Genomic DNA, 13,471 nt, shown 5'->3' with positions numbered 1-13,471 from the left:
CCTGTACTATATCCTAATAAGGCCTGAATTTTATCGTTACTTAAGGGCCACTGCTCTATCCCACACTGGTGTATCAGTTTTCCATTGGATGAACAGGTGAAAGTGTTGGCAGGTTCAACAGCAGCCTGCTTAAAAACCAAGTACTCATTTTTAACCCTAATTGCTGTAAAACGTCTCTTCCCCACAGATTGATGGGATTTTTTCAACTATAAAAGGGTAAAAACTCCTGTTTTGCCTTCAAAAGTCCATCTCATAGGGAGCACTAACTTCAGCTGCTATTGATCCTCCTACCAGACATGTAGGTGTCTGCTTTAATCTTTGGCCAGTGATGGGCCAATTGGCACCTCTAATGACCGTCCGATCTGCCAGTGTCTACCAATCCTTCCAATGGAAGGCCATTTATATAGATCGTGAGCATAGGTCGGTCAGTTGTTACAGCTGCTGTCCAATATATTGCTGGATTTTGTGATCTGAAATCGGTATCTGGGTGACTATCACCAAGCTGCTTATTAGGATTCTGTATAAGTAAATCTGATGCTACTATTTCTCCTGGGTGATAAGTCACACATTGTCTGCCTGTATTGGTGACTGGGATATTATCTACACATTCCCCAGTTTCCCATATCAGTGTGTGGATGGACACTGTTTTTGTATTGTTCCTCAGGAGGTGAAATGGTCAAGCCTACTGTGCCTGGAGGCAGGGATCCATAGGCTGGAGAGGAACAGATTTCACCCCTCTCCAGGGGTCTCAGTTGTCTCAGCTGCATACAACTCTGTTCTCCCTAATTGTAATCCCTTTCTCCCATCATATGGCTTCCTGGCTGATTGGTCATATTGGGGTATTGGCCATTTAGGCACTCTCTGGGTGCACCATTGGCTGCCATCATGCCCCAAAGTGTTTTTTGCCTGGGGCCTGGGGCTGGGCCCCTCATCCCTTCCTGAACCTGTCTACATTCTGAAGGCCCAATGGAAGCCTCTGTTGCATTTGGACATGGGGTACTGGGTCTTTCTCCACCCTGCTTTTCTCACTCTGCCTCTATACCAACATTGAGCTTTCAGATGCCCTACCTTTACCACACTGAAAGCATTGACGTGTCTCTAGAAGTCCCTTGCCAGAAGGGACCCTGTCTACCATGTTGGGATCTTGGGAAGTCTGCATCATAGTCTGGCTATAAAAGGCATTTGTGCCCACTGTGGCACAGCGTCTTATGAACTCCTCTAAAGGAGCATCCTTGCGCAGTCCTAATATAATCCTTCTGCACACCTCATTAGCATTTTCCTTAGCAAGTTGCCTTATTAAAACATCTGTTGATGCATTTTCGCCATTAATTCTTGTGATAGCAGTCTGCAAACGTCCCACAAAATCAGCAAAGGGTTCATGTGGCCCTTGTGTTACTTTTGTGAAGGCCTCACCTTTGTCATTTTTATTGATCAAGTCCTTTGATAGCATTAGCAGCAATTTGCTCATATGCTGCTACTGGATAATTAATCTGTGCTGTGACGTCTGCATATGGGCCTATACCTGTTAGTAGGTCATAGGTGATCGCAGCATGAACAGCATTTTGACTATTTTCTTGGGCTTGTATCCTACAGAGCTCACTATTTTCAGAAAGCCACATGTAATTTTGTCCAGGTTCTAGGCATACTCTTGCTATAGATTTCCAGTCATTAGGAGTCAAGATTTCAAAAGCCAAATTCTGTAATAGCATCTTAACATAAGCTGATGTAGCCCCATAAAGAGTGCAAGCCTTTTTCAGGTCTTTGATGATTTCTATGTTAAAAGGGGCGTATCTTTGACTTTGTTGACCGAAGGCATTAAACTGGGAAATTACAGGAAAGATATGTGGTTGGAGCTCTCTGACGTCCACGCCCTTTTCTTTGGCCTTCATTAAGCCCTCTTGTAATCTACTCATGATTGGATACTGGGGATGCTGGGGGAGGTGCTTGCTGTCACTGCCCCCCCACTTCCCTCCTCCCATCCTGGAGGGTGGAGTTGATGGAGGAGATTCAATCACTTGCTCCAGAAGGTGGGGCTGAAGCTGCCTCCTGAGGTGGAAAGTCACCACACCCTTGCTCACTTAAGTCTCCATGCCCTGTGGGGATATGGTCATTAATCTCTTCATTGTCTTCCTCCCTTAATATCATGGCTACTCTGAGAAGGAGCAGGAGCAACAGGGGTTTTCTTTCTTCTAGGGATAGGGTTTCTTAGTGCTAACTGAATTATATTGTATAAATAAAATGCCTCGATGGAAATTGAATGAGGACCGTTTTCACTGTAATACGTGGACATCTCTTGTCCAACCAGGGACCAGTTATCTCGAGAGATCTGCTCCTGCTCTACGAACCAAGAGGAGATGTGGTTTAATGTACCCACAAGTCTAGCTACCTGTTCCCAAGTTATAAGTAGCCCTTGTCCTTCTATCAGCTTCAGCATGCTTTCTATAGCACCACTAGTGGGTGGGGTTGAAGGGGTTGAAGGGGTTGGGGATGGAGAGTTTTTAGCTAGCATTTGTCCCATTTTAGCCAAAAAAAGATTACTGGTTTAGTTTTTAAGAACAATACTCACCCAAGTTCCTGGTCACCGGAGACTTCTTCAGTCCTTGGTTCCCCACGTTGGGCGCCAAATGTGAAGATCGCGTATTTTAAAATCAGCAGGAGTCCGGAGTTCAGGTTAGGGGAAAATCGTCAGTCTTTATTCTCAGTGAAGAAGGATTGGAGGTGGAAGAGAATCTGCAATAGCAATGTGTGCATCTGAGTCAAGAAGCTAGCTAGACCCACAGCCACATGACCAGCAGCTAGGAGAATGGACCCAGGCCCATTCTCTCCCAGCTTCTCTTCCTGTTCCTCTCTCTGCCTCCACCCACCAAAATCGTCATTTCCTGTACAACACATCAGGACTTGCACAGAGAGTGGGCAGGGACCATTCTTTATTCAATCATGTATATTAATAGAGTATAGCCCAATTACTATTTAGCCTCATGTACTTGGGACCTAAGTGCATCAACTCAAACTTCAGCCCATTACACATAAACTTTCCAGTTTCTTGCCATTACAAAAAGGGCTGCCACGAACATTTTTGCACATGTGGGTCCCTTTCCCTCCTTTAAAATCTCTTTGGGATATAAATCCAGTAACAACACTACTGGATCAAAGGGTATGCACAGTTTGATAACTTTTTGGGCATAGTTCCAAATTATTTTTCAGAATGGTTGGATCCATTTACAACTCCACCAACAATGCATCAGTGTCCCAGTTTTCCCACATCACTTCCAACATTCATCATTATCTTTTCCTGTCATCTTAGCCAATCTGAGATGTGTGTAGTGGTCTTAATTGCATTTCTTGATGTATTTTGTCTTTTTGATGCCTTAATTTGTCTTAATTTGCATTTCTCTGATCAATAATGATTTTGAACACCTTTTCATATGACTAGAAATGGTTCCAGTTTCGTCATATGAAAATCATTTGTTCATATACTTTGACCATTTATCTATTGGAGATTGGTTTGAATTCTAAGTCTGAGGAAATTCTCTATATATTTTAGAAACAAGGCCTTTATCAGAACCCTTGAATGTAAAAAATGTTTTCCCAATTTATCACACTGTTCCCTTTTCTAAGATGCCAAATAACTGTGACTCTAAAGATTCATTCTAGAATTTTCTCAGGAACACCCAAGTTCATTGGGGGTCTAGCTGACAGTTGATTGGATGATTTTCTGCAGTACTGCTCAGCAGTATGAGATAAAGATGCTCAGAAGGCAGATCATGGAAATAAATCTATATATGGCATATCAGAGAAAGCAGACAAGTTGTTCAAGGTTGGAGGAATGGGATAAAATTGAACTGGTCAATTATATGGTCAAGAATGAAGGTAAGCAACTGCAACCATAGTAATAAATTGGGAAAAGAAGGAAGAAGATTTGGTCCATTTATCATGGTAAGGATAAAAAATAGTATAAAAGGTATAAGACAAAGGGAAATATATGGAACAGCAACAAGTCTAGGAAAAGACAGGAATTTCTGAGTTTGCATGGCAGTTTCCCATTTATGTGTTGTAAAAGTAGTTCAAGAAAAGCAATTAATAGTAATATTTACAGGCCAAACCTTCTGTTTTAGAAGATATATCTATATAAATAAGTACTAGTAGTTAAAAATATATTACATTGCATGTAAAAATAATCCATGAATTTAATTTTATTTTTAAAGAAAAAGCTCTGAAAAATGAAACTTTTGAATTCAACCAAGAAGCTAAGACTACTCTTGAGGAAATTGCTGAAGCAGTTAAAAAATTGGTATGGTATAATCCATGTTATTGATGTAGATTTTGTTAAATATTCAAGTGTCTACTATGCAAAACATGCCCTATCTTCATAAAACTTATAATCTAATAGGGACATATGAAACACAAGTAAATATAAAACAAAAGGCATTTTGTGATTCTTGGGATTCCCAATTATGGCTTGGGAAAAGAATTATGGAGTAAATGGCATTTGAGTTGAATTTTAAAGTATGCAAAGTAGAGTAAAAGAGGAGAGTTTGAGAGCTGAATGTAATTGTGAAGACTTTTTTTTTTTAAATCAAAGCAACTCAGCAAATACTCTGTAAAGATTTAGTTTAGTTTTTGTAGCACTGAGGTTATATGACTTCATCAAGGTTACACTCTCATTATGTTTCAGTCAAAACTTGAACCAAGCTCTTCCTTGTGGAATCCAAAACTGTTTTTTTTAAAAAAAATTACACTCAAAAAAATTGCTTTACACATAAATATTTGCTATGTGGGGATTTTTCTTTGTTTCCGGTTTTTTATTATGTGGACTTTTGGGGATAAATGTGACTTTCTTTTCATTTATAGTTTGGGTATTAAATGCCTCTCCCTCATCCCACAAAGTTCTTGGTTTTCTAATTACATTTCAGGTTCTAAGTTCTATTGTGGGTAAGGATCTATGCAAATCCATATCCTTGATCTCCTTACCAATGATTTTGCCAGACCATGCCATATGATTCATGAAATCAAAATAAAAGACATTTAGTTAAAACAGAATGAAAGGTAAATAAAAGGAATTAAATCATTTAAAAAAGCTTGCTCAGTTAATCTCCCAACAACATGACAGAAAAGATTGATTGGGGAATGACAAAACAAGTTGGGGCACATAAATGTAACAGAATATTGCTATGCTATAAACAAAATGATGACTGTGGAATACAGAGAAGCATAAAAAACATCTATAATTAGATGCAGAGTGAAGAACCAAGATAACATTATACCAATGACTACATCATTGTAAATGGAATGACTAATACAAAAGAAAAAAAGTGAATGCTGCAAAATTACAAAAAATAAAAGTAGCACCAAAGAAGAGATAAGGGAAGACACTTCACTCTCGCTCCTTTGAAGAGGTGGGAGAAGAGCTAAGCAAGAATAGCAGTAAATACATCAAAATGTTATAGGAACCAAATTCAAAGAAAATGATAATAAAAATCAGAACCTCGGGTATCTATATGCAAATGTACAAAATATTAATTATACCAATACTTGGTATAATTTTATTGGTATAATTAGTCAACTGGGTAGTATAGTATAGTATAGTTATACTATAAAATTGTAAGTGCAAATCCAGTTTCAGACACTCTTTAGCTGTGTGACTCTTGACAAATCAATTAACCCTCTATCTGCTTCAAAAATGTGATACATTATCCTCTAGAGAATCACAAATTTAGAGTTGAAAGATTCCTTTATGACCCTATGATTTAAGTTCTTCATTTTATAAATGAAGAAACAGAAGTCTGGAGTAAATAATTGATTTTCCCAAAGTCACACAAGCAATAAATCACATAGCTGGCATTTGATTCCAGGTCTGCTGCATCCAAATATAGAATTCTAGCTATTTCAACATACCATCTTTCATGTTGTCTTTTAGGGGAAATACCAGTAGGTGCTCCTCTAAGATGAACAGACATCCATCAAAGTTTTATACTTGGCCATGTTGAACACCAAGACTTATTGACAGGACTTTATCCTTAGGACAGAATTCTTGAAAGTAAACTCGAACATCATGCTGATGGTTGTTCTTTTTAGAGTTCATCTGAGCCCAGCCAGAAGACACACTGTGATTCTAATTCTCCACAGTTGTTCACAGAGTAGACTCTTATATAATTAGGCTCAGGTCCAAAGTAATACCTGTGGTATTGATGGCATTATATACTAATGCTAACTCCTTTGGACCTTTTGCTCAGATCTAAGAATTTCTAGCACTCAGCAGCATGCAATTTCAATGTTCTGATTGAAGACCTCCTTGAGGATGATAAGGAATATTTCTACATTTTTTCATTCCTCCCAAAGCTAGTATCATCTTGTGTAACTTAGTCTCAAAGTCTCAATTTTGATGGCAACTTTGGAAGATCTGTGGGAAGAAATGCTTCTTCCACAGTTCTTTGGCTAGGGTAGTAGCCACCTGTTCCCTGATTGGATTAACTTGGGCACACAAAATGAAATGGTCCATCACTACTATATTATTTATGTTCTTCACATCCAAAAGAGATGTCTTAACAGACCAGTTCCAAAAGCTTTCTAGTGCTTGTGCTTTCTAAATAAATTATGCCAAGATATCCCCTACATTTGTGATACATATGTATTTGCCTCACATGTCTATATAAAATTATCCAAAGCTTTGTTAATAAAAAAGATGAACTATAGATCCAAATTCAAGGAGATAATTTTAAACCAAAATCTATCACTGAGACTCAGTGAAAAGACACTATTTATTTGAAATGTAACTCTAAAAGGGTATAATTTGTTCAAAAGAATCATATATTAGGTAAAAGAATAAGGGGGAAGCAGCAGTGTATATTAAGATATATTTCTGTAAGAAAATCCAGGAATTGAAGGAGAAATATGATGGAGAGCATTGGATGAAGTTCACTGGAAAAGAAACAGTAGCAGTGTTTATTATCCACATAGCTACTAGATGAAGTTTATTAGTGAGGTTTGGCTATATAAGACTAAAAATCATAGATATTTGCTCTTTATTCTCCACTTTAGGAGTAGGGGTATTACTAGTTAGGCTTTTGTATCTCTATGAAAGCAGGAGATTTGGGGTGAGGGGAAAAGTGAGTGACCTCACAGCCCCAAACTTATTACAGAGAGCAAAAAAAAAAAAAAAAGGAACTCTAATTTATTTTAGTCCATACATACAATGGGATGGGGTGGTGGTCTATATATGAAATTCAAATTACTTCTTCCTCTTAAGCAGTTTATAAAAGTCATAAATCAAAACCATTGAAAATCTTTCCACTTTTTTCAGAACTTTTGGTTAGGAAAAATTCTAACACAGATTTAGTCATTGCTTTCCTCCATTGCATTCATCTCTGCATTCAGACATGAATCAAAGACCATATGTAATTAAGAACAATTTATAGGAGGCAAAGTCACCAAATAGAAATATCTTAAAAAATAGAGAAAGTCATGGAGGAAACACCTTACCCACTTGCTACTGACACTAGAGAAATGAGAAAGAAAAGGTAAATCTTTCCTAAATCTCAAAAGGAGCAATTGTAGCTAATGATATCAGGGCAAAAATGTTTGACATTTTTCACTTCCTCTCCATGACCATTATTGTGCCCCTGAACTTGTTACTACTAGACCACTGCCCTGGCCCCTGTTGGATACCCTCCTTTTCCTGGAATCTAAAACTGCAGGACAACTCAATGGAGGCTATGTCTTCTCTGGTTCAGAGATTGCAATTATCTTAGTCTGTCTTACCTGTTAGAATAAGAATTAAAGGCATAATCATAGACAAGGAGGAGATAGAATTATCCCTATTTGGAATTGATATGGTTTACTTAGAAAATCTTAGAGAATCAGCAAAAATACTGGGACAATAGCTTCTGCAAAGTTGAAGTCTGTAACATAAGAACATGAAAAAATAACTAATAGATGTAAAAAGGTATATCGATCTAATGCCACAAGCATTTATAAAATAGATTGGGTATATATATTTTCCTCACTTTGGAGGGAGGGAGCATGTCAATAAAAATTAGAAACTTAGATCTAAGTAAATATCTATGGAGCATTGTTGTTCTCCCCTTTCTCTTATCCATATTGTTTTAGCTTCTTAAATATTACATACATTTTCAGGAATGTATGAGGAAAACCACAATTGATCTTCTAGAAATTGAAAGCATAGAAGCCAGCAGACTCCGTTTTCTGTTAATCCATCTTCCAGGAAACATTTCCAAGGAAATAGAAGGTATTTTGGTAGCAAAAATATATTTCATCTGTAAAAATGTAAAATACTAAGAAAAAAAATCCATTCATATTTTGAAAAGGAATTTTCAATGTTTTTGCCCTTTCTAAAATGTAATTCAATTTGACAAATATTTATTGAGTGCCTATTATATACTAGGTGCTAAGGTGGGAAAACAAACAAATAAAAATAAATATTTGGCCTTAAGGAATTCATCTTTCACTGAGTAATGAAATATGTAAATAGATAAGTAAAGCAAAATTATTTAATTTGAGGCTGAAAAGAATAATAACAAATTATAGAGAGATTAGAGAAAGCTTCCTAGAGAAGATGACACTTAAGCTGAGTCTTTAAAAGAAAGGAAGGAAGCTTATTAAGCATCTACTATGTATCAAACACTATGCTAAACACTTTACAAATACATCATTTAAGCGTCACAACAATCCTGGGATGTAAGTGATAATTTTATCCCTATTTTATAATTGAAGAAACTGAGATTTAGTGACTTATCCAAAGTCACATAACTAATAAGTGTCTGAAGTTAGGTTTGAACTCAAGACCTTCCTGAATCCAAGTCTACACTTTATCTACTGTATCACCTCATTGCCTCTAGACAGAAGTGAATGAATACATTCCAAAAATAGAGGAAAGTATATATAAAGGCATTACTGAGTTCCGGGGTGGGGAGGGGGGGAAAAAGCATACCATATTGACTGGAGGGAAGTATGATAAAATAAACCTACAAAGATAGATGAGATCTATATTATAAAGGGGTTTAAAATCAAATTGAGATGTTTGGATTTTATGCACTAAAGATTTCTGAGCAAGAAAGGGACAATAATTAGCTCTATGCATTAGGAAGATTATTTTGACAAGAGTGAGATATTTACAAATATTATCACTTATTTTTAAGATGCTGTTATTGCTGCCCGTGTAACAAATGCAGAGGAGATAAATAGTTTAAATAATGCAATTGAAACTGTCAACTTTGAAATGGAGCTACTGAACGAAAGACTAACCAATCTGGAAAAAATGAATATAGAGTTGTGGTAAATATTGTAATTTTTGCAATCACTTCTTTGAAAATTTATCAATATTTAACAATTTGGCCAATTAATACTTATTTCCTGTGATAATCTTTTTAGATTAATTTTTAGATAGTCTTTTTAGACCTTGTTTATATAATTAAAGCAACTACTCATGTGTTATAAGTTCCTGACACAGGACCGCATTTCTTAACTCATTTTTAAATACTATGCAGCTCAACTTTTCATGTATAAATAAGCATATGTTAAGTGTTTGGATGACATCAGAAAAGTCCTTTTGATCACAAGTTTTCACCTCAATCCTTTTATTCTTCTATAACTGAATCCCACATTTCAGGCCCCACAGAATCATTATAAACCTCTTCTTTCTTAAATCTTATCACACTTTTCCTACCCTCAGCTGAAGACCTCATCTCTTACTCTACTGAGGGGCCACTTGTTATAAGTTCCTCCTTCTCCCTTTCTCTTCATATCAAAATCCTACTATTTCATCTTCCTCTCTCACTTACTTTTCCTCAGTCTATGATAATGAAGTGGTTCTTCTCATTGTCAAGCTCTTTGATCCCATCCCCTATCATTCTCTCTAGCAGAGTATCATTCAGTCATCTCCTCTCTCTTAAATCTTTGGATTTTTTTGCCGATCCTTTTCCTACTACCTTCAAAATGCCTTCTCCCCCATCCTTAAAAACAAAACAAAACTTAAACTCTTATCAATGGTGATCTAATTCACTTTCCTTTCTTGGACAAACTGGTAGAAAAAAGATTGCATTGTACCTATGCATTGCCTCTGCTTGTTCTTGCCTCATATGTCAACCCTTTGCAAATTTGGTTTTTGATCTCATCACACAAATAAAATTATTTTCTCTAAAGTTAAGAATGACCGCTTAATTGCTAAGTCTGGCATCTTTTCTCAGTTTTCATATCCTGCTTCACCTCTTTGATGCATTTTTAGCATCACCTTATTTCTGCCCTTTATTTTAATTTTCAATTCCCTCCCAATTTAATATATTAAAACAAAACCCTCCAAAACAAAGCCCTCAATAGAAGGTTATTTAGTCTGGCAAAATAAATTTCCACATTAGCCACGTCCAAAAATGTATTGTCCTTTCTACATTTTAAGTTCATCCCCTCTCTGTCAGGAGGTGAGTGGTATGTTTTATCTTTCCTGTGGGCTTGTAGTTGTGGCTAACATGAAGAATAAATTATTGTTAAATCACTCTTATCTCTTTATCACCTAATTACCTATAGTTTGATATAGTTTTACATGTATATCTAGCTATAGAATAATATAAATTTACATAGTTATATACTTATATATGTATATATATATTTCAATATATGTATATTATTATGCATGTATATGTGGTTATATGATATAACCTCCCACCCAGAGATTACTAGAGTCTTGCCTAGTTCCCAGGCCTTCAGAAAATCTCTGGCCACTGTCTGGTACAGTGGTTCTTTACCCCAGTCAGAGGTCTTTGGAGATCTCTGGCCCCTGCCTCTCTGAGTGGTGGTTCTCACGTGCAACAGAACACCCTAAGACTCAGCTGCCCACAAGCTCAGGTCTTTATTCCACATGTTCACATCCTGCCCTTGCCCTACTCCCTGGTCCCCACTCCTTATATTGGGTCTATGAGGTCATATGCCAATAAGCACAGCCAATAAGAGAAAGAGATTATACATAAATAAGACAAAGGTAAAGAAAAGTAAAACAGTAAGAAGTAGGCCCAACAGGGGCCAAAACCAAGCAAGGATAATGTGGTGCTCAACCCACTCACGAAAGTCATGTTCCAGAAGGTGGGATGCCATAAGTCAGTGGTTTCAGTTGTATGCACCTTTTGTAAGAAAGGTACAGAGGAGAGGGATGCGAGAAAAGTCATGCCCTGTAGCACTGCCTCATTAACTTTGGCAGGGGCCGACTTGGTTTTTCACCCACTGATTTAGAGGCCTTGCCTACAAGGGAAAAACAGGGCAAAGCCTCTCCCCAAGTCACCATATGAATAGCAGGAGGCTGTGGGAGAAGCGCACAAGCGCATTGTCCAGTTCTGTCAGCCTCTAGACATTGCACATCAACCAGCACAGTCCAATTCAGCTGTTTCACTGGTATTGCATCTGCCGTCTTTGGTGTCACGGTCAGGAGGGACATGGCTGCCATCAGCGTCTGAAGGGCTGCTGACATCTGACCAATCCTTCTGGGCTATTGTCTGGTCCTGTTTTTGATTCCCCAGGTCCCAGATGTTTCTGGTTGGGATTCATTGCTCTGCTGTTGGGTCTGCATCTGGAACAACAAGCACGCACCCAGGACCCCACACTCTGACCCAACCAGGCCCCTTCCAGATGCCATCTAGGCCCTTCCACATCCCTGTGGAGAGAGGGCTCTTGTCCTTGTTGGCCAGTCTGTTAGTTAGCCGGGCTTTCTGCATGTGCCAGAAGCGCATTGTTGGGGTGAGATTCAAGGAATGTGAAAATTGCAAGTACTTGTATGTATATATTGCTGCATCTAAGCGAGCCTTTGTGAGTTGGGTGAAGGGTCCTGCGAACCCAACACTCTCTTTTCTTGTTTGGACAGGAGTGTTTTTAGGGTGTGATTAGCCCATTCCACAATGGCTTGGCCCATAGGGTCATAAGGGATGCCAGTGGAGATTACAGAAGGACCAAAAGGCAGAAGATGTATAAGCCGGTCCATTATCTGTCTTAAGTGCATGTGGGACTCCCGCAATGGAAAAGCAATGATAGAGATGGCTGATCACATGCCTAACCACTTCCCCAGGAGGGAATGAAACCATGAGGAGCTGAGAATGTGTATCCATGGTTACATGGATGCACTACCTTTTAACAGGAGTGACATCTATTCACCATAAAGCATTGGGTGACTCACCACAAGCACTTGTTGCAGCATTGTGTGGAGCAGGACGAAAAGGAGCACAAGTAGTACAGCAGCGAACAATAGCTGTAGCTTCTGCTTTAGAGATGCCATACAGCCTCCACGATGAGCGGGCAGATAAATGAAACGAAGCATGTGCCTCATGGGCAGAGGATTAAAGCCCACACAAAGGATAAAGAAGGGCATCAACTACCCTACTGCCCTCCAATATGGGACCAATACCATCAGTATGAGACCTAACATGCATAATGAAGAGAGGTGTGGCTCTGCTGTTCAAGGCATTCTGAGCCTGATGAAGGAGCCCGATAGTAGAGTGCCTGTCATCTATATATGCGTGTGGTAGCTGTTGGATGGCTTGACAGGCATAAAGACTGCCCATAATGATATTAATAGATAATTAATAATAATCCAGAATTAATAATTCTGTTGCATGGCATGTACGATGGCATATAACTCATTTTTCTATGTGGAATCATAGTGGGTGTCAAGAACGTGTGTCTCTTGAGCATCCCCTCTGTATATTGTGGCCCTGTGATCTTTGGTAGCATCAGTGAAAACCTCAGGGCCTTGCACTGGCTCTGAGGAAAGAGATCCAGCGGTGATGCTCACCTTAACCTCCTGTACAACTGCCTAGGTGGCTGAGAGGTATGCAGAGGCGCCAAGGGACAAAGCTGTAACAGCCCACATTAAGTTATCCTGGGCAATAGCAAGCACTTGATGTGCTGGGATACTGAGAGCCAATTGAGAAGGCCGTCCTGAGATAAGTATGGTCCATTGGCAACATTGCCACAAAAAGGAACCAAGTCTCTCAGTCTTATTGGTCAGAATACATGAAGGTCTAGTAGGGTACAACCATCCAATGGGGTGCTCGCTTTGGTGCAGTGTGGGGAAAAAGGGCTTATCCACAAATGCCGACAGCATCAAGGGTTGTGAGGGATCAGTTCTAGAGAAGGGACAAGCGCACAGCGAAGGAATAGATTGTAATGCTGCAGGGGCCTCTGCAGACCACAATCGTGGTGATTTTAGGGCAGAAGGGCCTTTCAAATATCGTAAAAGGTGCACAACAGAAGGGGGGATAGGATGGATGGATCGTAACCACTGTAAGATTCCCACCAACTGTTGGAAGTCGTGAAGAGTTTTATACTTACCTCATCCAGGGGCACCTTGGACACAGTGAGGTCTTGAATAATATGCCCTAGAGAGAGAAATGGAGGCTTAGTCTGTATCTTATGCGGTGCCACTACAACACAAGGTTCTGCTGAGCCAATATGCGAATAACGTGTTGCACAATGCGTT

The 13,471-nt window shown here is 38.8% G+C and overlaps 1 protein-coding gene across 5 annotated transcripts in view; it reads left to right on the top strand.

Annotated features, from left to right (window-relative positions):
• CCDC175 (coiled-coil domain containing 175) overlaps positions 1-13,471 on the top strand; it is a 120,562-nt gene that overhangs the window by 10,575 nt on the left and 96,516 nt on the right. For all 5 annotated transcript variants that reach the window (XM_031952671.1, XM_031952672.1, XM_031952668.1 and 2 more), the window contains exons 2-4: positions 4,206-4,291; positions 8,134-8,245; positions 9,156-9,291. In XM_031952671.1, coding sequence (XP_031808531.1) covers positions 4,206-4,291; positions 8,134-8,245; positions 9,156-9,291 — 334 coding nt within the window. The remainder of the gene's footprint in view (positions 1-4,205; positions 4,292-8,133; positions 8,246-9,155; positions 9,292-13,471) is intronic.

Source organism: Sarcophilus harrisii, chromosome 2 (assembly GCF_902635505.1).
Source record: "Sarcophilus harrisii chromosome 2, mSarHar1.11, whole genome shotgun sequence".
In the NCBI taxonomy this organism is placed as follows: domain Eukaryota; kingdom Metazoa; phylum Chordata; class Mammalia; order Dasyuromorphia; family Dasyuridae; genus Sarcophilus; species Sarcophilus harrisii.
This window is presented reverse-complemented; position numbering and strand designations above follow the sequence as displayed.